General features: G+C 45.4%; 1 protein-coding gene across 2 annotated transcripts in view; it reads left to right on the top strand.

The window, feature by feature from the left end:
- Positions 1-21,998, top strand: part of TDP1 (tyrosyl-DNA phosphodiesterase 1) — a gene marked incomplete at its 5' end in the record, with an annotated part of 70,757 nt that overhangs the window by 33,538 nt on the left and 15,221 nt on the right. For both annotated transcript variants that reach the window (XM_082648004.1, XM_082648003.1), the window contains one exon: positions 20,616-20,718. In XM_082648004.1, coding sequence (XP_082504130.1) covers positions 20,616-20,718 — 103 coding nt within the window. The remainder of the gene's footprint in view (positions 1-20,615; positions 20,719-21,998) is intronic.

Here is a 21,998-nt window from a genome sequence, read left to right as displayed (position 1 = left end):
GGGGAATCTGAGCCGAGGAGCTAGGGGACGAAGGGCACAGAGCTGAGAAAGCCCATGGGGCTTTCAGGGAGAATCTGAGTGAGTCCATGCAGCTAGATGAATAAAAACAGATCCAGATACCTTCAGAACAGATCTTCTCAGACAAGTGCACCTGTGTTCTTGCACTTAAGTCCAGAAAGCATCTACTGTCAGTTGATTCATTTAATATTTGGTGGCGGTTTTGTACTGTGAATGTCTGCTGTAGTACTGACTGGCTTAATTATAACTTGCAAGTTAATTGAAGAATTTGAAATTTGTCTTTGTGAATCTGTGGCTTCTAATTTTATTCTGGAGCACCTAGACCAAAAACTATACTTGCCAAGATGTTTAAAGGATAACAAGTAACATTCATTCAGGGATTTCAACACGCCAGACGCTGTTCTAAATGCTTTATGTACGTTTATTCATTTAATGCTCAACAGCTCCATGAGGACTTGGAGAAATGAGTGGTTGAAAAGGCTTCCCGTGGTCACACGGTAGTAAGTGGTAGGAGCAGGATTTGAACCCCGGGCCTTTGGCTCCACGACTGGCACTCTTCAGCTCTACCTTCTAATGCCTCTTAATTAAGATACGGTTTTAGTGCTCCTGTTTTCTGTGAAGACCAGTTAGGTCAAAAGAAACTGCAGCACATTTTACTTTGTTATGTAAAGGAGAAAAAGCCCCCATAGCACTCCAGTTTTATGAAAGGATACCTGAGAAATGTAACTTCTATAACAATTTAGAACATACTTAGAGCCCGCTCTCCAGCCCTTTCATAACAAGGGAAGGTACAGATCCCAAGTATAAGTGACATCTACTAGTAACTCCTTTCTTTTTTGTTTTTGTTTCCAACCTTATCTTCCAAACCGAGTTCATCTATCTAGAAGGAGGTTCCTTTCTCGTCATCCCTCTTTGCCCCAGAGGCACCTGCCCGCTCTCATCAGGCTTGAAGCCCAGCTGTCCTCTTGTGCTCTTCCTTCCTTGGATTGTTTACCGAGGTCCTTCCTCCTGTGGATGCTGGGCACTCGGGATAAAACAATAAGAAGATGTACGTAGTGCCTTTGAGATGCTCAGAATCTCAGAGATGTCAGAAGCCAGACACAGAAATGATTTCAATAGAAAGAGATCAACTGTATTCTTGACGTGGGCACGTGGACGCTTTCGAAATAGCTAACAAAGCTTACTCGTCCTTCAGGTGTCTCCAAGTTTCCTTTTCTAATCCCTGGACTTCTGAAATGATTGCCTGTCTGCTGTCCCATCACACAGGTCGTCCTCTTCCCAGGCCACCTGTCCTTGTTGTCCATGACCATTCATCTTTCAGAGACACGGGTCTTCCTCACCGTCCCATGTTCAGAATCCTCGCCCGTTTCCTGTAAGCTGAAGTCTGGAGTCCTCCATTGGCATTCAGACCCTGGCCACCCCATTTCCACCTTGCTTCTCCTGTACTTCCTGGCGGGAACTGCCAGCAGCCGCCGGGCTGGCCTCCTTTGCCCCTGAAGTCATCCTGCCAGCAGCCCATGGAGTCCCCTTTCCAGATGCCTTGGTCCTTTTCCTCTGCCTCTCCAGCTGCTGCTCATCTCGTCAGTATTGTGCTCAGGGCTGGCCTCTTCTCAAGGAGGCTTTGCCAGCCGCTACTGGTCTCTGCCTCCTGCACATCCTTAAGAGCACTTGTGCGTGTGCTTGGGAGCTCACTGTTCTGTCTCATCTTGTAGAGAAGAGAGAGTATGAGCTTTACGTCATCAGACGGTCCTGGACGAGATGATCTGTCTACTCCTGAACGAGTCTTTTGCCATGAACAAGTTTCTTAACCTCTCTGAGCCTCAGACGCCTCATCTGCACAGCAGCCACGAGGGTGTGAGGTGCCACGCTTGGTGATTTGACCCACAGGCAGAAGAGTTCAACTTTAAGTTCAGAGCGGTAAATTCACTGATAAAGTATAATGAAAGAACTGGGAGTGGAAGAGCACAATCTTGACACACGGGTCACTAGTGATAGTCCAATGCGTGTGGCCCCTCCGTGGTACCTACTCCACCGTTAGAATGAGAGGTTCATGCTCTCATGGGATTTACATTAGGACCAAAGAGGTTCTGTCAAACAGCTGGTTGTATATGTGTTATGTAATTGCAGTGTAATTCTGACCATTCTGCATAAGTAGATTTTCACCCAGCAAGGCCTACACTGACTTTCAGCTCTCAGCTTAAACGTCACTGAAACTCTCCTTGCTTCCTCAGCCTCCTGGTGTCCATCTGTCCAACAACTCATGGCACACATATTACTTATTTTAGCCATTGCTCTTTCCAGACACTACTCTGTTCCAGGCAGGGTGTCCATATGCCCTGGGCTTCTTGCATGGTCTATGTTGTTTCCCTTTCAGTGTGGTTGCTTGTGTGATCACTGGTTTCCCCTCTCACCTCTGAGCCAAGTCCATTTCTGTCTTGTTCAGTGCCCTCCGGTGCCTGGCATGGAGGGGCGCTCAGCACAGGTTTGTTAACGAGGAATCGAACGAAGGCCAGGATGGAGGCTGTACCAGTGAAAGCACTGCCTAGACTTTGTGCGTAATTGACTGTGGGAGATGCTTCAAAGGCAAGTCCTGGGCTTGGGGTGTGGCTGGTAGGGAGATGGGGGATGGTCACCATCATCAATAGAGAAGTCAGGAAATGAAACTGGTTTCAGTGGGAGAATGGTCAGCTCGATTAGACTGATTTATTATAGTGGGACGGTCAAGTGGAATTGTCTATTGGCGATGTTGCACTCAGAAGGTCGGTGTACACATGGTATATTTTGGAGTTCTCTTTGGAACTGATCATGGACACCCTGAGCCTTTGTGGATGGTCAGGGAAGAGTGGAGCACGAGGTTGGTGCCTGGGAGGGGAGGAACATACAGGGACTAAACATCACATTAACCCAGGGTTCCACTGCCACACAGGTGAATTGGATCCAAGCCTTCCCTCCTGAGTTAAAGAACAACTAACTGGTCACCATCTTCCATGAAATAATCTTCCTTCTACCTAAGAAATGTTCTGTGTTGCATTTGGGGCATCATAAAATTTAACCATTCATTTCAACACGTATTTATTGAGCACCTGCTATGTAGCAGGTACTTTGCCAGGTGCAGGGAGTGCAATAATAAAATGTGATCCTTGACTTTATGATGGTGAGAATTACACAAAAACCAAGTTTATATGTATCCAAATGGTGATAATTGCTCTAGAGAAAAATAAAGTAGAAGAATAATTGAGGTGCACAGTCCTTTCCTCAAAGTCCTTGAGACAAGATGTATTTGGAGCATGGAAACATAGTATGGTACATATACCATCTATTAACATCCTTAGTGGTGTTACAAGTAGCCATGTTAGCTTAGGTCAACTTCTGTCACCTAATGAGTTAACAAAATTCAGTTTTGCCATTAATATGATAAGTTAGGTGATAGCTTAATTTCCAAGTTGGTTTCGGTTGTTTTAGATTTTCAGAGCTAACGTAGTGCTTACGCTAAGTTCCAGGCATTCTTCTAAAAGCATAGTCCATACACACACATACGCTCATGTAATCCTCATAACAGCCCTACGACAGAGCTGTTAGTCCCCTTTACAGATGGGAGAACTGGAGCACAGAGAGGGTCAACAAGCGCCCAGGAGCCCAGTAACATCCTCAGGCACTATGCGATCCCTGTGTCAGGAAGGGAGGCTGCTCACGAATAGGATGGTCAGGGAACGCCTCACTGACGTGGTGACATTTAAGCAGAGACCTGAAAGAAGCGAGGGAGCCGTGTGGGTGGAGAGCTGGGGGAAAGCGTTCTGGGCAGAGAGGCGGAGTTGGGGATATTCTGGTTTGTGATGGAGAAACCAAGTGGGTATTGCTGGAGTGAGTGGGATTGGAGGGCCGGGGAGGTCAGAGCAGTAACTGGCACTTTGGTCAAGATAATCCTTCGTTGTGCAGGATTGTCCTGTGCGTTATGGGGTGTTTAGTAACCTGGGCCTCACATACGAGCCACCATGTCACGCTGAAAGCCATCCAGATGCCCCATGCCTTTCTAAATATCCCCTAGATTGTCTCTCCTGGTGGATGGTATTGTCGTCTTTGAGAATAAATTCAGAACTCTGTGAACAACTGATTTATGAGTGCTGCTGTTCTTTCATTTAATGCATTTTCCTACTTTAGAGTGATGAGGTGGGGTTGTAGAGAGAACCATGGATTCTAGTCTAAATGAAACGATAATGCCAGCAAACCTTGCAATCCATCTACAGAGTGGCAGACGTATTATGTTTTAAGAATGGGGATTTTAGTGAAAGATAAATGCATCAAAAGCTGCATGCATTTAACTCCCTTTTTTTTTTGACACTTTACTACTTTGATCTATTACCCCTCCATGTTAGTGTTCACGTTTGGGATGAATAAATACCTTTTACTAAAACAGATTTCCCAGAAAAAAATTATAACAGTAATAAGCAAGCTGGATGGTAAGCAATGTGAATTTTGACTCTAACCTAAAAATGAGACTTCTTTTTTCTAATAAGCCAGATTTGCATGTCCAAAGAAGTGTTGCCCTTCAAGGTGGTCACCTTTTGAAACTAGATATTTTATGAAGAATACTGCCACTGCTCAAATCCTTTTGCCACTCTTTGGAATTTCCTTCAAAATGAGTTTACATGGCACAGTAACGAGTACTGTTTCTTAATAGACATGCTTCTGTTCTAGGCCTTGTATAAGGTTATTGTTGCTTTGTAATAAGTTACCACAAACTGAGTGACTGAAAGCAATGCAGATTTAGTATTCTGCAGTTTCTGTGGGTCAGGGTTAGCTGCACAGGATCAAAGTGTTGACCAGGGAGGGCTATGATCTCCTCTGAGGCTCAGGGTCTTCTTCCAAACTCACTGGTTGTTGGCAGAATTTAGTTGCTTATGGCAAAGCATAGCTGTTTGCTTCTTCAAAATCAACAGGAGAATCTCTCCTCAGGAAGAACCTAGTCCCTCCTTTTAGGTTTCACCTGATTAGGTCAGGCCAACTCAGGATTATCCCAAACCTTTTGATTAATTTAAAAGTCAAGGGATTAGTGACCTAATCATGGGAATGAAATCCCATCATACTCACAATTTTTGCTCACACTCCAGGGGAGGGGATTATACTGGATACGTACACCGGGGGGCAGGGGCAGAAATCTTGGGGGCTGTCTTCCAGTTCTGCCCTCCACCGGCCTCATTGATATTCATTACCCAGCTTGCTTCATCCATCTTATTCTCCAGTCTTGACTTGAAATAATTTCTTACTGTTTTTAAACTTGAGGTTTATTTTCCATAGTTAAGGGAAATAAATGCCCCTTGAATATACTCAAAAGACTGAACCTCAGGCTCTAGAGGCTGTTTAAGAAGTGAAGTTCTAGCATTATTTGGAGCCAAAGAAGGCAGCTTTATTGGAGTGAGGTAATAACCCTGCAGCATGATGGCTTTGGAGAACCACATTCACTAGGATGTGTAGAGTTGTTAAAAAATAATGAAAGTAAGTCTTAAAAAAGATAAGTAGGATCCTAAAAGATCTAATTTCCAAAAAAACACAAAAAACCTCATCACTTTAGAAGTGTACTTCTCATATTTCCTATAGTGTGTGCATAATGATCACTGGTCATTTCTGTACCCATCGTAAGTAGAGGATGTTGGCTTCCTGGTCATAGGGACTTGGTTTTACCCAGTTGACATTTCACAAATGTGGAAACTGGCTTGAAGATCAGGGACTGAAATCTTATAAAAATGCTAGCCTTAATATAGTTTTCATCTTCTGTTTTATTTATCCTTTTAAATACACAAAAATCACAAAGTTTTCATTTCCTCTCTTTCATGATGTGTTGTGATTGGGATTCTGACTGAAAACCTTTTTTATAGATCCTGGGTAGTGTTTTAGTATAGAGCTGCCACATCACCCAAATCTGCACTAAAACCATTTTTAATGACGTTTCCGCGTGATTGGACTTGAATATGTTAGTTTTTGTTCTACTCTAAGAGAAACTGAATTCATAATTCCCATACTTTTTTTCCTACGAAAATGCTCTTCCTGACACTTGGTAATTTTGTGCAATGTCTGTTTTCTTTCAGACCACTAAGTGTAGCACCTAGTACAGTACCTGGTCTGCAGTGGCTCAGGAAATTTTGAATGAATGTGTGGTATCCCTCTTAATCTAACTACAGTACCGTTCATTTTCTGACCGCTTCTCAGGTTTAAGTATGTTTTCCTTTCTGTACTGTCCAGAACACTTAAGCTTATCCTTTTTTTTTTTTTTAACTTAAGCTTATTCTTAAGGTTGGTCTCAAATCTTCCCCTTTGCAACTTCTTCTAGCTCAGCAGACATGATTCATTGTTTTTCCTTTGTGTTTTCAAGCACCTCTTGCCTGGTCCTTTTACATCTCCCTTGTTGGTCTTTGGGCATCCATTGGCCTCAATTTATTATGAGCTGCTTGAGAGTGGGTGCCAGGTCTTACTCACCTTTATCCTCAGCATCTAACACTGTGCCCAGCGTATGGTTAGGGACCAGTACGTATTTGAATCAGTGCCCTTTTCAGAACTTCTGTTCCAATAAATTATATCCACACATCATAGAACAAGGGTGTGCAGAGCAGGTTTGTCATCCCACTCCTGTTCCCCAGCCGTTCTGCTCAACCCCAAACCACTACTGCTAGTTTCTTAGCTTCAACCTCATCAGCCCTTTCAAACTCAGGTACCTCAGATGATGATTTTATCCAATCAGCCATCATACTGTGGAGGAGATGGCCCTGAGGTAGAGTCCAAAGATCCATGTCCTAATTCGGGATTGCCGCTTACTAGCCTTGCCTCTCAAATTTTGGGGAAGTCATTTCATTTTTTTTTTTTAATTTTATTTAATTAATTTTTTTATACAGCACGTTCTTATTAGTTATCCATTTTATACATATTAGTGTATACATGTCAATCCCAGTCTCCCATTTCATCACAGCACCACCACCACCCCCGGGAAAGTCATTTCTAATCTGAGCCTTTTCTCACTTATGGAATGCTCAGAGGAGGAAGATAGGAAGTAAGTGTGAAGGTTACCCATTGAACGGTATGAGGTATGATGATGTTAGTCAACTACTTGGTTTTTACTGGCTACTGACAACCACGTGTTATTATTAAGGTCATGTTCATTAGGCCTCTAGGGAGTCAAGAAAGCTTATCAAAACTTTATCTGTTTTGTTTATATGACATATGGATGTGTAGTATGTGACCTAAAGATTTTCCATAGGTATAGCCTTTTCTCAACTCAATGTGGTTAAGTTAAAAACTGGTCATAATTATTCTATATAATCAAGGCAAGTATATTCAGCCAGAAGAATATGTTCAAAGAAACTTAAAACTAGCACTTTAGCTTGAACTTATTAGAATGTTTTATTGGCTGGCTTTTGTCTGGTTGCTGTTATGGAAAGCTATTTATAGTTCTCCATGCTACTGTGAAATCATCCTGTGTTTGATGGACAGCCTGTTATGGAATTATTGGAACATAATGACAAATACAGTGTTTAAATTTTACCACAGGACCAAGCAGGCAAGAAGATGAGCTTGAAGAAGCAACCTTGGCTGAGAAGATAGTGGCTAGGAGTAATTGGCAAACCCAGTGAGAACAATTATGAAAGCTGTGCATTGTGGGTGGGCAGAGAGCAGCGATCCCTGTTACAGTTGCCTAGCAACCGACAGGCATTGCAGGATGGTCGGGATGAGTAGAAATGTTAGTGCTGCCACTTCAGGGGAAAACAAGACAAGTGCTTGACTAGAAAACGACTGTGGCTTTTTGAGGAAACATAAAGGAGACTCTCCCCCCCTCTGCTTTTCCACATAGCTGTGCAATGTTTCTCTTATGTCTGTTCCTTTGATTCTGAAACAAATAGTCTTTTTCCTCCTTTGTCTGAGCTTTTTGGTAAAAATCAGATTGGATCACACAGAAAAATATTCATGGATGTCATTGGAGTAGACTTGGTTGCCTGGGGCTACAGCTCCAAGTTGGTATGTCTCAAGTACTTGGTTACAAATAATGGTTATTATTATTATTATTATTATTATTATATATGAAAGTCTGCAAATGACTTCCTTTATATGTTAGAGATGATTCAAGGTCCCTCACTTTCTTGCATTCTGGTACAAGTAGACCAAGGTCAGTACATGCCGCTTTTCATGCTCGTGGGAGCAAGTCTCCTGAAGCACTATCCCTGATGGGAGAAAGCTTGAGACCCCCAACCTAGGGCCTCTAGACCCTTCGTACGCTGGCATTGCTAGTGACAAGTTGTGCCTGTGGCTAGAGATGACGAGGTACGGTCTGGGAGCTCTGCACCAGGAACTGGCCTCCAGAGAAGACGCCTCACAAATGATAACAGATACTTGTGTGCTGCTTACTATATGCTGACTCATTTAATGCTGACTCATCTAATCCTCCCAGTTGAGATCTAGGTACTATAATCCTCATTTTAGAGATACGAAAACTAAAGCATAGAGACCTTGAATAACGTGGCCCGGTAGGCAAGGTGGTAGAGCTAGGATTCACACCCAGAGAGTCTAGCATGAATATTTCTTGCCTGTGTGCCAGACACTGCTCTATGCTTTGGTGATGGATGATGAACAAGACAGGCATGGTCCCTGCCCACAAGCAGCTTGTGTTCTAGCTGGTGTAGCCCTGTTGCCTCCTGCTTCAGGATCAGCACTGCTGGCTAAGTCTCTGGCGAGAACACGCAGCTCAAAAACTCACCGCAGCTCCCTTTCCTAAGAGCAACTTGTCAGATCGTGCTTCCTCCCCGCTAACGGCCTCCAGCACTGCGGAGCCAGGCCTTTCCCCGACTCTTCTCTCCTGGCCCTTCGATGAAAATGTTCTGACTTCCTACCCATCGCTTTGCCATAGCTTCCCCACCCTCCACCCCCAAGTCAGTGAAGGTTGTGGTTTCTGCCATAGCTGTCATTTGTGGCCCCTGCTGCGCAAGCTCAGATGACAGTGTGGCTGGCCGTGAGAGGCCTGATGCTGCTTTTTCCTAGCCTTTGTGTGTCCTGCCTCTGTTAGTCTTTTGAGCATCCGGTCTGTGCCAGGCTTTGGTAGGGTCCAGTGCTTAAACCTTCCAGGTTCTCCTAAAACACTTCTTCATCCCGGTCGTCAGTTCCCACTTGCTAGTCAACATCCAGGCACCTGACAGATTTCTCGAGCGCCTGAGTCCTCTGGCTTCTGCCCATCTACACTGTTCATACCAAACTCAACCACCCGCATAGTGGTTCATGCCGCCTAGAGCCTGATCTTCTGGATGTACCTGTCGTCCCACATTGCTTTGAAGTCCCTTATCATTCAGTCTTTTGCTCATCTGCTCTTCCTTTGCAGATGCACATTCAGTACCTATTCTTGATACCATGGTGGGCCTGTGGGCCTGCAGACGTCCCCGAGCTTGGGATATTGATCACTAGATCTGCCCATCTACCGAGAGGTTGATTGGGATGTAGGTAGGTGTGCGCACGTGTGTGTGTTCAGGGGAACTCACAGTTTACCCTGTGGCAGTTCAGGGCATCTAGGGTGGCAGTAATGCAGGGGTGGTGGTTCAGAGAAGAGAGAGATCACTTCTGCATAAAATAACTAGATGAAGCTTTGGGACGTGGCATGTTTTGTGTTTGATAGGCCGAGGTGGAACGTTAGGTAGAAGAAATCATGTACTTGAAGTCCTGAGGCAGGGGGCGCTGCCAGAGGGGGCGGTGGTCTGGGCTGGCACGGAGAGCTGTGGGGTGGGAGGGCAGCCTGACCAGTGGATGGGTCAGGGCTTGTGGCGCTGGCCTGACGGGCAGAGGACTTGAGGCTTCGCAGGTGGGGAGCACTGAATGCCTTTGAACAAGGGAGTGAGATCGCCAACAGTGTTTTGCTGATGTTACTGATAGTGTCTGTCCTTGTTCAAGGCTTTATAACTGATGTACTGTTCCCATGATAAGGCCATCCCCGTGCCCTCTGAGATCTAAGTGGAGCAGGTATGTTATGAATGTAGAAACAGGTGCAGAGCTGAGGCTGCTCATCGAGGACATGGTCGAACCAGCACTTGAACGGCTCTTTCTTCTAAGTCATGACTCTTTCTGGAATTGGTTTATGGGATAGAATAGAGGAAATACAGCATGGGGGCAGAGAAAACTACTGAGAGACTGGTGTAGAGTTCCAGACACAGACTATAAAGTTGGCCACAGAAGGGAAAAGCAGAGGGGCGTTTGCAATAGAAACCTTGCAGAAGAATCCAGAGGAACAGGCTGATGAGAGCAGGGCGGGAGGAAGCTGGAAGAATTGGGTTACCTGTAAGGTTGTGAACGGAACTCTCTGGGAAAGTTACAGATGCAGGCAGAGTTCGTGGAGTTGGTCGCTCACCCCAACGAGGCTGCCCCTCATGCCGTCTCGGAAGGTTTTCGTGGAAACCACTTGTTGGCTCTGCAGCATCAGTACTTGGTGCTATTGGCTGTGAGGTTCCCAGAGGCTAACCCCCTGTGGGAGCCAGGGAAGCAAAGGCGAGGTGCTTGAGCAATGTCACAGACTTTGTTTGGGGGCTCAGGGAGGGATCTTCTTCAGAAACCTTTCGAGGTCTCTAAGGGAATTGACCAAATACTGGCTATTCATCGGACTTTTCAGTGCTACCTGGATTATAAACAGTCCACTGCCTGCAGCCACACCCTTGCTCTCCACAGCTCCTTCCGTTTTCTAAGCTGTTTCCCCACGTGGGTAACCAGGGGCTAGACTAGATCAGTGGTTTGGGGCCATGGTCCCTGGAGCCCTAAGGGTCCTGGAAACCACTTTCAGAGCTCACTGTCCTGCTTTAAATGTTTCCTTTGAACAAAGGACTCTCCAGGTTAAAAAAAAAAAAGTTAAAAATATATTACAGTAGATAGCCTCCCAGAGCCTATTCTAACAAAATTTCATGGATCTGTTCAAAGTATTAATACTTTACAAATGTTTCCTTTGTGCCATGCTTTACAATTTCCTAAGCACTTTCACCTAGATTATTTTATTCATTCCTCATTATAACCCCGTGAAGTGAACAGATGGTGTTAAACCCATATTATAGACAAAGAAATTGGTGCCCAAAGGATGTAACCCCAAGGTAACAGCTGACCAAAACCAAAATTCAAATCTTATGAACCTGTTGCTCTTTCCAAGTGCTTATTTTGCCTTTCCACTATAGGAGATGGACCAAAATAATGGAACGTTTCAGTAGAAAATGAAATAGCAATCAGTTTTGGGTTATCACAAACAAATATACACTGACATTGTTTGATATGGTGTTCTAAATACCAGTTTTGACCCGAAATTTGAAAAGCAACTTTTGATTCCGCTTGACAGTGTTTTTTGTCATTTTGGATTCTGTATGCTGACATGATGGCTTTTTAAGCCCGTGTGATTCGATTTGTGGGATCAAAGAGAGATGGATTCTTTTACAGACTAAGTTGACCGCTAGGCTGGACTGTGCCGTGGATTGAAAGCTAGGCTTCCAAATCCAGATTCAAAAGGGGGTCGTAACATGCCTGTGACTGAGAAACAAAGTGAGGTTGCAAGTGGATTTCTCAGTCTGTTTGGTGATCTGTCAGAATCGTAACTTGCAAAAGCGCACACCCACGTATGTTATCTCTTCTAGACTCTGCTCTTGCTTATCTTTGGAAAAACATGGGTCATAATCATTTTTGTTTTTCTTTTTCTGCTGGCATTTCTTTGTTGATACATTGTATCTATAAATCAGATACCAGCCCCCAAAACACAGCTGATGTGATGTGTCCTTTTTGGCACTTAATCTGGCAAGATTGTTGGACATCTGCATGATTGGTTTAATTTTAACCATGCTTTTAAGTTCCTGGCACATTATCACTCATATCTGTATTGAAAATTGGGGGGCATATGTCTGTATCAAGGAGACCAAAATCCTTTGGACATCCTTTACAAAATAAAATAGAAGCTCACTGTATCTCTGCCTCGGGAACTTGTGATAGCATTTTTTTTTTTTTTGCGGTACGCGGGCCTCTCACTGTTGTGGCCTCTCCCGTTGCGGAGCACAGGCTCCGGACGCGCAGGCTCAGTGGTCATGGCTCACGGGCCCAGCCGCTCCGCAGCATGTGGGATCCTCCCGGACCGGGGCACGAACCCATGTCCCCTACATCGGCAGGCAGACTCTCAACCACTGCACCACCAGGAAAGCCTTGTGATAGGGTTATTGAATCAGTGAAGCAATCTGACGAATGGTTTTTGGACCCATCTACCACTATAACCTAGGATTAGGAGGTCCAAATGGACCTGCCTTCTGGAGAATTCCATTGCTTGGGGAGTCACACCAGAGAGAAGGACCAGAGTCAGCCTCCCATAAATTTAGCCAAGTATTCAATGATGGTAATAGGTAGTATCTGTTAAGCAACATGTATGTGCCTGGGGCTTTACACACCTTCTCTGATATAATCTGCACATCACTTTTATGAGGCAGCTGCATTACCAGACCTTACAGGTACAGAACTTGAAGATGAGCAGTGTTGGCTGTAATTGTGATTGAAAAGTATGTGAGCTCAGATTCTGCTCTCACCCACTGGCCTACTGTGCCTCTCCTGCTTACTTGTCAACAGTTAGACTTTTTCCCTAGATTTTGTAGTTTAAAAGTTTTTAATTCTCTAACCACAATGAACAAAATAGTCTTGATAAATTGTATCTTCTAAGCCTTTGTGTATTAGTCTCTTTTCTCAAATTTATAAGATATTTCCTGCCCACCTAACATCTGCAGGATTCAGTCCTGGGAGACATCTGTGGGCTGGAATAGCCATCAACAGCTTCTTGAAAGAGCTGGAGGAGAAAGGGCTCAATTATCCCCAGGAGTGGGTAGGTGGAAGGCATCATGGACAAGGAAATGGTGTTTGTGAAGATGTGGAGGCAGTCAGTAAATCAATTTAGTTAAGGGTAGGGGAGTCAAGAAAAGACATGCTGCAGAATAAGGCTGAAGGGGGGCTTCCCTGGAGGCTCAGTGGTTGAGAATCCGCCTGCCAGTGCAGGGGACACGGGTTCGAGCCCTAGTCTGGGAAGATCCCACATGCCGCAGAGCAACTGAGCCTGTGCACGACGACTACTGAGCCCGCGCACCTAGAGCTGGTGCTCCGCAACAAGAGAAGCCATCTCAATGAGAAGCCCGCACACCGTGACGAAGAGTAGCCCCCGCTTGCCACGACTAGAGAAAGCCCGCGCACAGCAATGAAGACCCAATGCAGCCAAAAATAAATAAATAAATTTATTTTAAAAAAAAGAAAGAAGATTGAAGGGCATAAACTTGGTCAGACTGTGGAGCTTCCTAAATGCCAGGCTATACATTTGCTTTATATATGCTTCAGGAGAAAGGATGCATTGATACTTGGAGAGCCACTGGAGGAAGACATAGAATGAGAAACCAGAGACAGGGAAATCTGTTTGGATCTAAAGTCTGGGGTGGGAAGGACTGAACTAGGGAGATCTTCTTGGAAAGAGAAAAGGAATGTTACAAGGGGTTAAAAAAGCTTGATATCTGACTACACAGCTGCCAGTGGAGCCGGCAAGACCAAAGTCCCTGAGATTTCTGAGCCTGACTGAGATTGTGGACAGAATCGAATTCAAAAGAAAGCTGGTTTTCAGAGGGGAAGGCATGCTGATAGTTTTCGGTTTTTGGAGTGTTGGATTTGGGGTAACCATGTGATATTCCAGTGGAGAAATCCAGCTTGTGGTTGCAGATGCCCATTTGGAAATTTGATGATCAAAGTTGGACAAGTCTGAGCGTCCTCTTGTTAAAGTAACGGTTGCAGCTGGTGAGTGGGAAAGTCCCTGTGGGAGGGAAGAGAGAGGAACCAAGGGCAGAGCAGAAATTTAGAGGGTACGGTTCGGGGTGGAAAGAGCAGCACATCTGAGAGAAGCTGAGTCAGAGAGCTGGGAGAGAACCAGAATAGTCAAGTGGAGGGAAAGCCAAGGAAACCAGAGGCAGGGGAGGAGGAGACAGCCACATCAGCACAGCAGAGAGGTCTACAGCGGTAGCTCAGCCGCGGCACTCCTGAACATCTGGGGCCGGGTCGTTCTTTGTTACGGGGCCGTCCTGTGCATTGTTGGGTATCTCACTGCGTCCCTGGCCTCTAGAAAATGTCCCCAGACATTGCTAAATGTCCCCGAGGGGCAAAATCACCCCCAGTTGAGAACCACTGGTCTAGAAGCCCATGAGGTTTGGCAGTGAAGAATATTATTTGAGTGGAAGGCAGACAACAGGTTTGGAGGGGAAGAAAGGGAAGCTGCCAACACCTTGTTTTAGCCCAGCAAGACCCATTCCAGACTCTGACCTCCAGAAGTGTAAGACCAAAGATTTGTGTTGTTCCAAGCCAGTAAATTTGTGGCAATTTGTAAGAGCAGTGGGAAACTAATGCGCACTGTATATCAATAAAAAAGACAAGTGACAATTTAAAAGTGGATAATTGGCAGAATTAAGACATAGTTTTAGAGAGAAATTTGGCAGAATCCATCAAAATTAAAGATTCTTTACTTGCATGTACCTAGATACAACTCACATCCTTTGCAGTGAGAACATCTTCTGTCTTCCTCAAAAATAGTTTTTCAGTACATAAAAAGAAACAGAGCCCAAGCACAATACAGGAAAACCTACAGCAAATGCAAAGGGGAAGGTGGCTCACAGTGTCAGTGTGTGTGTGTGTGTGTGTGTGTGTGTGTGTGTGTGTGTGAGAGACAGGCACGCAGCTGTGGGGTTTGAGGACAGGGTGACAGCAGCACGAGCTCGAGTTGATCGTTTTCCCTCCTCGTCACCCCAGCTGCTCCATCTCCATCCTCTCTCACGTCCACTGTCAACGTTCTGTTTATTGCATCATGCGTGGCTAAAAGCTCGGTCTGTTAGGCATCTCTGCGCTCTGGGCAGCCACTGCCAACATCAGGTACCAACCGTGAAAGAAGTGCTGTATCAAAGGACGCATTTCCCGAAGCAGCAGTCATCCTCAGGGATTCAGACATCTTGCAACAGAATCTTAGAAGTAAACTCCGTCAGCCGCTCCAGTGCTCAGGCTGGGGTTGGAGGTAATGGCTCCTGCTGCTGCTGCTATGACATGTTAAGCTTTCAGATGCCGTTGCAGGGTCGGCCCAGAGATCACCTTCCTTGCTCCCTTCTCCTTTCTTGCGTGGCTGTTTTCCCAACACGTTATCGTGGATTTTATCTTCACGATTGGAGTGTGTAGGTGGAGGGACTGAGTTAGTTAGAGGCGAGTGTGGACATCTCTAGTCATTGTAGACTGTTGTCTAGAAAGGGAATTTTGGCCTCATCGGCTGAAATCCCTCATTCTAGAGACGAGAAGCTAAGGCCTGGGAGGAAGAGGAGTGCCTTTGGGTGTCTTTGTGGGCGATACCCTCTTTCCTGATTTGGGGTCCAGGGAGCTGTTCTCAGCATTGGCCTTCCTTTCTTCACCGTGTCCCTTATGTGGCATTCCTGTGCTTTACTGAGCTTTCTTTCAGGAATTCTCTGTTATACATTATTAGTTTGAATTTACTCTTAAAACTTTAAACTGTGGGACAAAATTCCCATAGTGTGGGCTGAGGTCAGATCTCTAGTTACAGCCATGCTCTGCAGGCCATGGCAGAGAACTGACCACAGCCGAGCTCCTGGTCATTAAGGGGCCCATAAACTGCCCAGTTGAATAACTGACCGTTGGTCAGCTTAGCAGGGGCTCAGGAAAAAAACATCCCACCCTGTGGAGGCTTTGTAACGTGTCAGTTTTACACATTTTGCAGAGTCCCTTTTCTGGGCTGGACCAGGGCTGAACCACATTTTGCAGAGTCCCTTTTCTCGTACGTTTCCGGTTAGTTTTCTTGTATGTTTCTGGTTAGGATGGGCCCCAAAGGAGATTCTTGTGGGGATTAGAGGGCAGATGCGAAGGGCACTGTCGATAACCCACACATTGTCACCTTGGGCTGGCTCACCTTCTTGGCATGAGGTGGCAGCTGGCCCTGCATTGCTGCGTTTTCTCCTGGTCCTGCTGCAACTTCTCTAACCCTGGACCTCGCCAGGTATGTGCGTTTAGCTCTGGTGAGGGCCCGGCTTCTGCAGGACACCCTACCCTCAATGCCAGAGGCAGCACGAAAAGACATGGTTTGAGCCTGTATATGTGGCTTCATCTCGCGTTGCCTGTGGTTCTGGCTTGTCCTCCACTGTGTATGCATCCTCTGGCTTCTGTCCACCCTGCAGACCTCAAGCTGCGGCTCTAGGGCAAAGACAGCAACTGGCTTTACTGGCTCTCACAGCTACTTTCCTGATGTCAAATTCTTGTAAATTACATACATTGTATATTTCACACACACGCAGAATGGTTCTGCTTCTCTGGTTGAACCGTGACTAATACACACCTCCATCCCCCAGAAGCCACTGTTTTATTCACCATTACTTTCTTAAAGGCTTGGGCAGAGTTTCTGATGGACAGTACAACACGGGACATCCAGAATCACCCTCTGAAGTTCTCCAACTTACAAATGTTCGATACCCCAGAGAATGCAAAGTCAGTTCAGACCCCAGCGCTCTTAGGTGATGAAGCACATCCAGTACCCAGAATGAAAGTGCAGCACTGGGGGGAGAAGCAGGTCAGGCCAGCAGGGGATAGAAGTCATGGAGAACTGAGCTTGAGGGGTGGTAGTGGCCACAGCAAGAAGCCAGGACAGGCAGTAGATGTGGCTCCTGGATGGAGAAGACGAGAAGCTGGAACTCCTTTGGCGTTTCAGGAGTAAACAAGCTTGTCATAAACAGCCCTGTGGTGCCACCGTGCCTCTGCCAGACACTGGCGGATGCCCATCCACACACACAGCAGGCGGGTCAGAGCCTGCAAATATATACCCCACGTGCTGGCCGCCCTGCGCACCAGTGATCCAAAGTGTATTCAGAGTGTAAAGAAGTATCAAAGATGCTATTTCAAGGAATAAAAATTTATCACCTAGACAGCCTACAAGAGACTTTTAGTCTCATTATTCAGGATAGAGTTTAAGGTTCCAGATGCTTAGAATTCTCTTAGAAGCCAAATACAAAGGAGAGTTTCAGGAAACCGTCTGAGGAGATGTTCTCATGATCTTCATTGATCTTTACCTTGGAATAAGCCCTCAGATCTTGGGATGTTGAGGAAAACGTGACTAGTGAGGGAAGAGTGAGAATAAACCTTCCGGAAAGTGCCTCTCGCCTATAATGTTCTGCCGACAAGTTGAGGGAGTTACCGGGAAGGCGATAATCTAGAAAGCTGGAAAAATTATTCATAGGAAGACGGCTTCCACCTCACGCTCACTGATTGGTTTTGCATTAAACCTGTGTCTCGGCCCAGGCAGTCACTTTATGTTACTAACAGGCGAGAGAAATCAAAGCAGGCTGTTTTTCTAGAGTCGTAATATCACTTTATTGTCAACTTCCCACTTCCTCTGCATTGTATGTCTTTGTGACACATCACTGATAGTGATGTTCATGATTGTGGCTCTTGGGCATCAAAGAAAGGTCCCCTGTCCTCAGTGTGGTCCATTTAAGAGGGTAGGGAGGTCTGTGAATACCCTTATTTTTTTTTTTTTTGAAGTTGTAGCTTAATTGCTTTAAGAGCTTCCTTAGCTCTGATTTGCATACTCCTTGTCTGTTCCCATAGAATGCTGAGCAGAGATCGTTCTTTTCACCTCACTGATGCCTGTTTCTCCTTGACTTCGATCCCCACGACAGCAGTCCCAGCCCTTGGCTCAGGAGAGTGGTTGATGCCCCAGTGAATGAATCTTTAATGAATCTTTCTGTTATCCACAGAGTCAGGCTTTAAGGGTCTAAATAGCTGAGGTTTTACTCTCCATTCTAAAAATGAGATAGAATTTGGGTGAGCCTAATTGAAACAAATGGTCCCAGTGAGTTTACGCTGATTAATGGATGGATGAGAGCTCTCGGCCTGATTTGCTGCAGGAGAGAGTTTCTAAAGATGCCTCGGAGCTGTTTCATCTCTGCTCCTGGGCATCCTGCTCGCATCTTGGTGCCTCCGGTCAGGTCCAAGCCTCTTCCTCCCACTGCATCGTGTGATTTTCAGCCGTATCTACAACTCTTTGTCCACATAAAACATGAATCTAAAGGCACTGTTTCTTTCTGGATACAAGTACCAATCTAGTGCCCTTGGAGCTGTTTTCTTTTGCTTGAAAGTAGAAATTAGCACTCCCTGGCCAAAACCAAAGGCAGAAAAGGGAATGTGAAGCTTAAGATACTACTCTGTAAGGTTATATTGACAGAGGTTTTTTTAAATTAAAGTATAGTTTATTTATAATATTAATTTCAGGTATACAATATAGTGATTCAGTATTTTTATAGATTATACTCCATTTATAGTTTTTATAAAATATTGACTCTATTCCCTGTGTTATACAATATATCCTTGTGACCTGTGTATTTTGTACACAGTAGGTGGTACCTCTTAATCCCCCACTTCTGTCTTGCCCCCCACTTCCCTCTCCGCACTGTAACCACTAGTTTGTTCTCTGTATCTGTGAGTCTCTTTCTGTTTTGTTATATTTATAGTTGTTTATCTTTTAGCTTCCATGTATAAGTGGTAACATACAGTATTTTTCTGTCTGACTTCATAAGCATAATACCCTCCATGTCCATCCATGTTGTTACAGATGGCAATTTTTCATGACTGAGTAATATTCTTGTGTGTGTGTGTGTGTGTGTGTGTGTGTGTGTGTGTTATATGAGGGGTCCCCAACCCCCGGGCCGTGGACTGGTACCAGTCTGTGGCCTGTTAGGAACCCGGCCGCACAGCAGGAGGTGAGTGGCGGGCAAGCGAGCAAAGCTTCATCTGTGTTTACAGTTGCCGCTCCGCACTGCTCGCGTTACCGCCTGAGCTCTGCCTCCTGTCAGCATTATAGTGAGTTGCGTGATTATTTCGTTAGATATTACAATGTAATAATAATAGAAATAAAGCACACAATAAATGTAACGCACTTGAATCATCCTGAAATCAACCCCCCCACACCCCACCCCTGGTCCATGGAAAAATTGTCTTCCACGAAACTGGTCCCTGGTGCCAAAAAGGTTGGGGACCGCTAATATATACCACATCTTCTTTATCCATTCATCTGTGATGGGCACTTAGGTTGCTTCCATATCTTGACTATTGTAAATAATGCTACTGTGAACATGGGAGTGCATGTATCTTTTCAAATTAGTGTTTTTGTTTTCTTAGAATATATACCCCAGAGTGGGATTGCTGGATCACATGGTAGTTCTATTTCTAGTTATTTGAGGAACCTCCATATTGTTTCCATAGTGCCTGTATCAGTTTACATTCCCACTAACTCTGCACCAGGGTTCCCTTTTCTCCACATCCTCGCCTACATTTGTTTGTGGTCTTTTTAATGATAGCCATTGACAGGTGTGAGGTGGTAGCTCATTGTGGTTTTGATTTGCATTTCCTTCACATAGTTTTTTTTCTTAAGTGCTACTTTTATATACAACAAAATGAGATCTCCTGTCTAGGGCTACATCAGGGTCGTGAAAAGGAAAGGGGTTTTGGGGTGGGGGTCTTTCTAAGGAATGATAATTATTTTAATAGCTGCCCTCAGGGGAAAACGCAGGTCAGGGTGAAGCTATCTCTAATTAGCAGTTGGATAAATCTTTTTTTTTTAACATCTTTATGGGAGTATAATTGTGTTAGTTGCTGCTGTATAACAACGTGAATCAGCTATAAGTATACATATATCCCCATATCCCCTCCCTCTTGTGTCTCCCTCCCACCCTCCCTATCCCACCCCTCTAGGTGGTCACAGAGTACCAAGCTAATCTCCCTGTGCTATACAGCTGCTTCCCACTAGCTATCTGTTTTACATTTGGTAGTGTATATATGTCCATGCCACTATCTCACTTCATCTCAGCTTTTCCTTCCCCCTCTCCGTGTCAAGTCCATTCCCTATGTCTGCATCTTTATTCCTGTTCTGCCCTTAAGTTCTTCAGAACCATATATATATATATATATATATTTTTTAGCTTCCATATATATGTATTAGCATACAGTATTTGTTTTTCTCTTTCTGACTTACTTCACTCTGTATGACAGTCTCTAGGTCCATCCACCTCACTACAAATAACTCAGTTTCGTTCCCTTTTACGGCTGAGTAATATTCCATTGTATATATGTGCCACATCTTCTTTATCCATTCACCTGTTGATGGACACTTAGGTTGCTTCCATGTCCTGGCTATTGTAAATAGAGCTGCAGTGAACATTGTGGTACATGACTCTTTTTGAATTATGGCTTTCTCGGGGTATATGCCCAGTAGTGGGATTGCTGGGTCGTATGGTAGTTCTATTTTTAGTTTTTTAAGGAACCTCCATACTGTTCTCCATAGTGGCTGTATCAATTTACATTCTCACCAATCAGTTGGACAAATCTTGAGAATTATAGCACAGCAGGATTTACATTCCATTTCCCAAAATGCAGGACTCTGCTAGAAGCTGAATGGACATGATTGCGGCTCTCGGGCGTTGACCGTCACTCTCGCAGCTGTGGGAGTTTGACCCGCGCTAAAACGCCTCACTGAGTCAATCCTCTCCCTGTCCTTGTCCCCGCAGCGCCAATCTGTCCAAGGCCGCCTGGGGAGCGTTAGAGAAGAACGGTGCCCAGTTGATGATCCGCTCCTATGAGCTCGGCGTCCTTTTCCTTCCATCAGCATTTGTAAGTGCACACTTGATAGATGATTGGTCATGAGTGAAGCGAATGGGGTTTGTGTTCTCTTCTTGAGTCTCGATGACCTGCCCGAGGTCAGGAGGTCGCAAGCCTGTGCACTGACCCGGAGCCTGTGCTCCTAGCCGCAGGCTCGAGCCGATGAATTTATTCACCGATCACTGTTCTGGGTGTGGGGGGATCGCTGCTCTCGAGGTGTGTTCCAGATTAGTGATCAAAGGCATTGCTTTGGGTAAAGTTAATAACAACCTTTAAATGAAGATTGTGAACCAGCATGTGAAAATTTACTGTAAGGTAGTAAGTGACAAGTCACCAAAGGGATGAGTCAGCCAAGTGCGTGGCTTGTACTAGGTGACTGGAGACCGCCTTCAGAAGCTGGTCGGCCTGGGGGCAACGAAGGATGCTGAGGATTCTCGGTCGGCGGAGAGGAGCGGGAAGGGCAGCCTCGTGGGAGGAATGGCCTGAGCACAAGCCGGGAGGGAGGCAGGGAAGCTCACAGCATCTGCTAGAGACAGAGTCCCGGGGGTCACAGAGGACATGTTACCAGGCTCACTGGAAAGCCCCCCAGAAGGGCACCGGAACAGCCAGCTTGCATCCTGACTTTGGAACAGCACTCAGTTTCTGCAGCTGAACACCCAGCAGAGTAGCTAGTTTTTGTGTAGGGACTGGGTTTTACAAGCCATATGTTTCTCTCAACACTAGGATTCCTCTTGGCTCAGAGAGCTGTTCCCTCTTTAAGAGGCACACAGGGTCCCCAGTACCCCCTCTCACCCCCAACTCCACTCTGGGCACACACTCATTGGTGGATGCAGTTGGAACTGCCCACACCATGTGATGTGTAATGCTTTTTTTTTTTCTTTTTTTTGCCACTTGCTCTAGTTGAGCTAAACACACACATGATGCAGCCCCATGGCAAACCACTTGGACTGGACCAGAAGACTTAGCCAGGGGAGTGCTATGTGCTTGTCCCGAGACTTATATCCAGGCCCTGTGATGTGTGGGTATCGTCTCAAGGCGAGCTGAGATTGCCCTCCTGCCCAGCCTGACAGGCCTCCCCACTGTTCCTTTTCTCACGCATGCTCTGGGGAAGAGCTCCCCTCTCCCTTTCTCCTCCCCTCACCACTCTTTATCCATCCTTTTCTCTGTCTCAGAGGGTTTCACTACTGAACTGTCCCACAGGCCTCTCCTGACAGCAGATTCTAGCACTTTTTGTTTCTTTCCCATAGAGTCAAACAGCAGATCCTGATGCTGCTTTCAGCTAAAGATCACCA

Source organism: Grampus griseus (assembly GCF_964374135.1).
Source record: "Grampus griseus genome assembly, chromosome: 2".
Taxonomy (NCBI): domain Eukaryota; kingdom Metazoa; phylum Chordata; class Mammalia; order Artiodactyla; family Delphinidae; genus Grampus; species Grampus griseus.
Note: the sequence above shows the minus strand (reverse complement) of the source record. Positions and strands in the feature narration are given on the sequence as shown.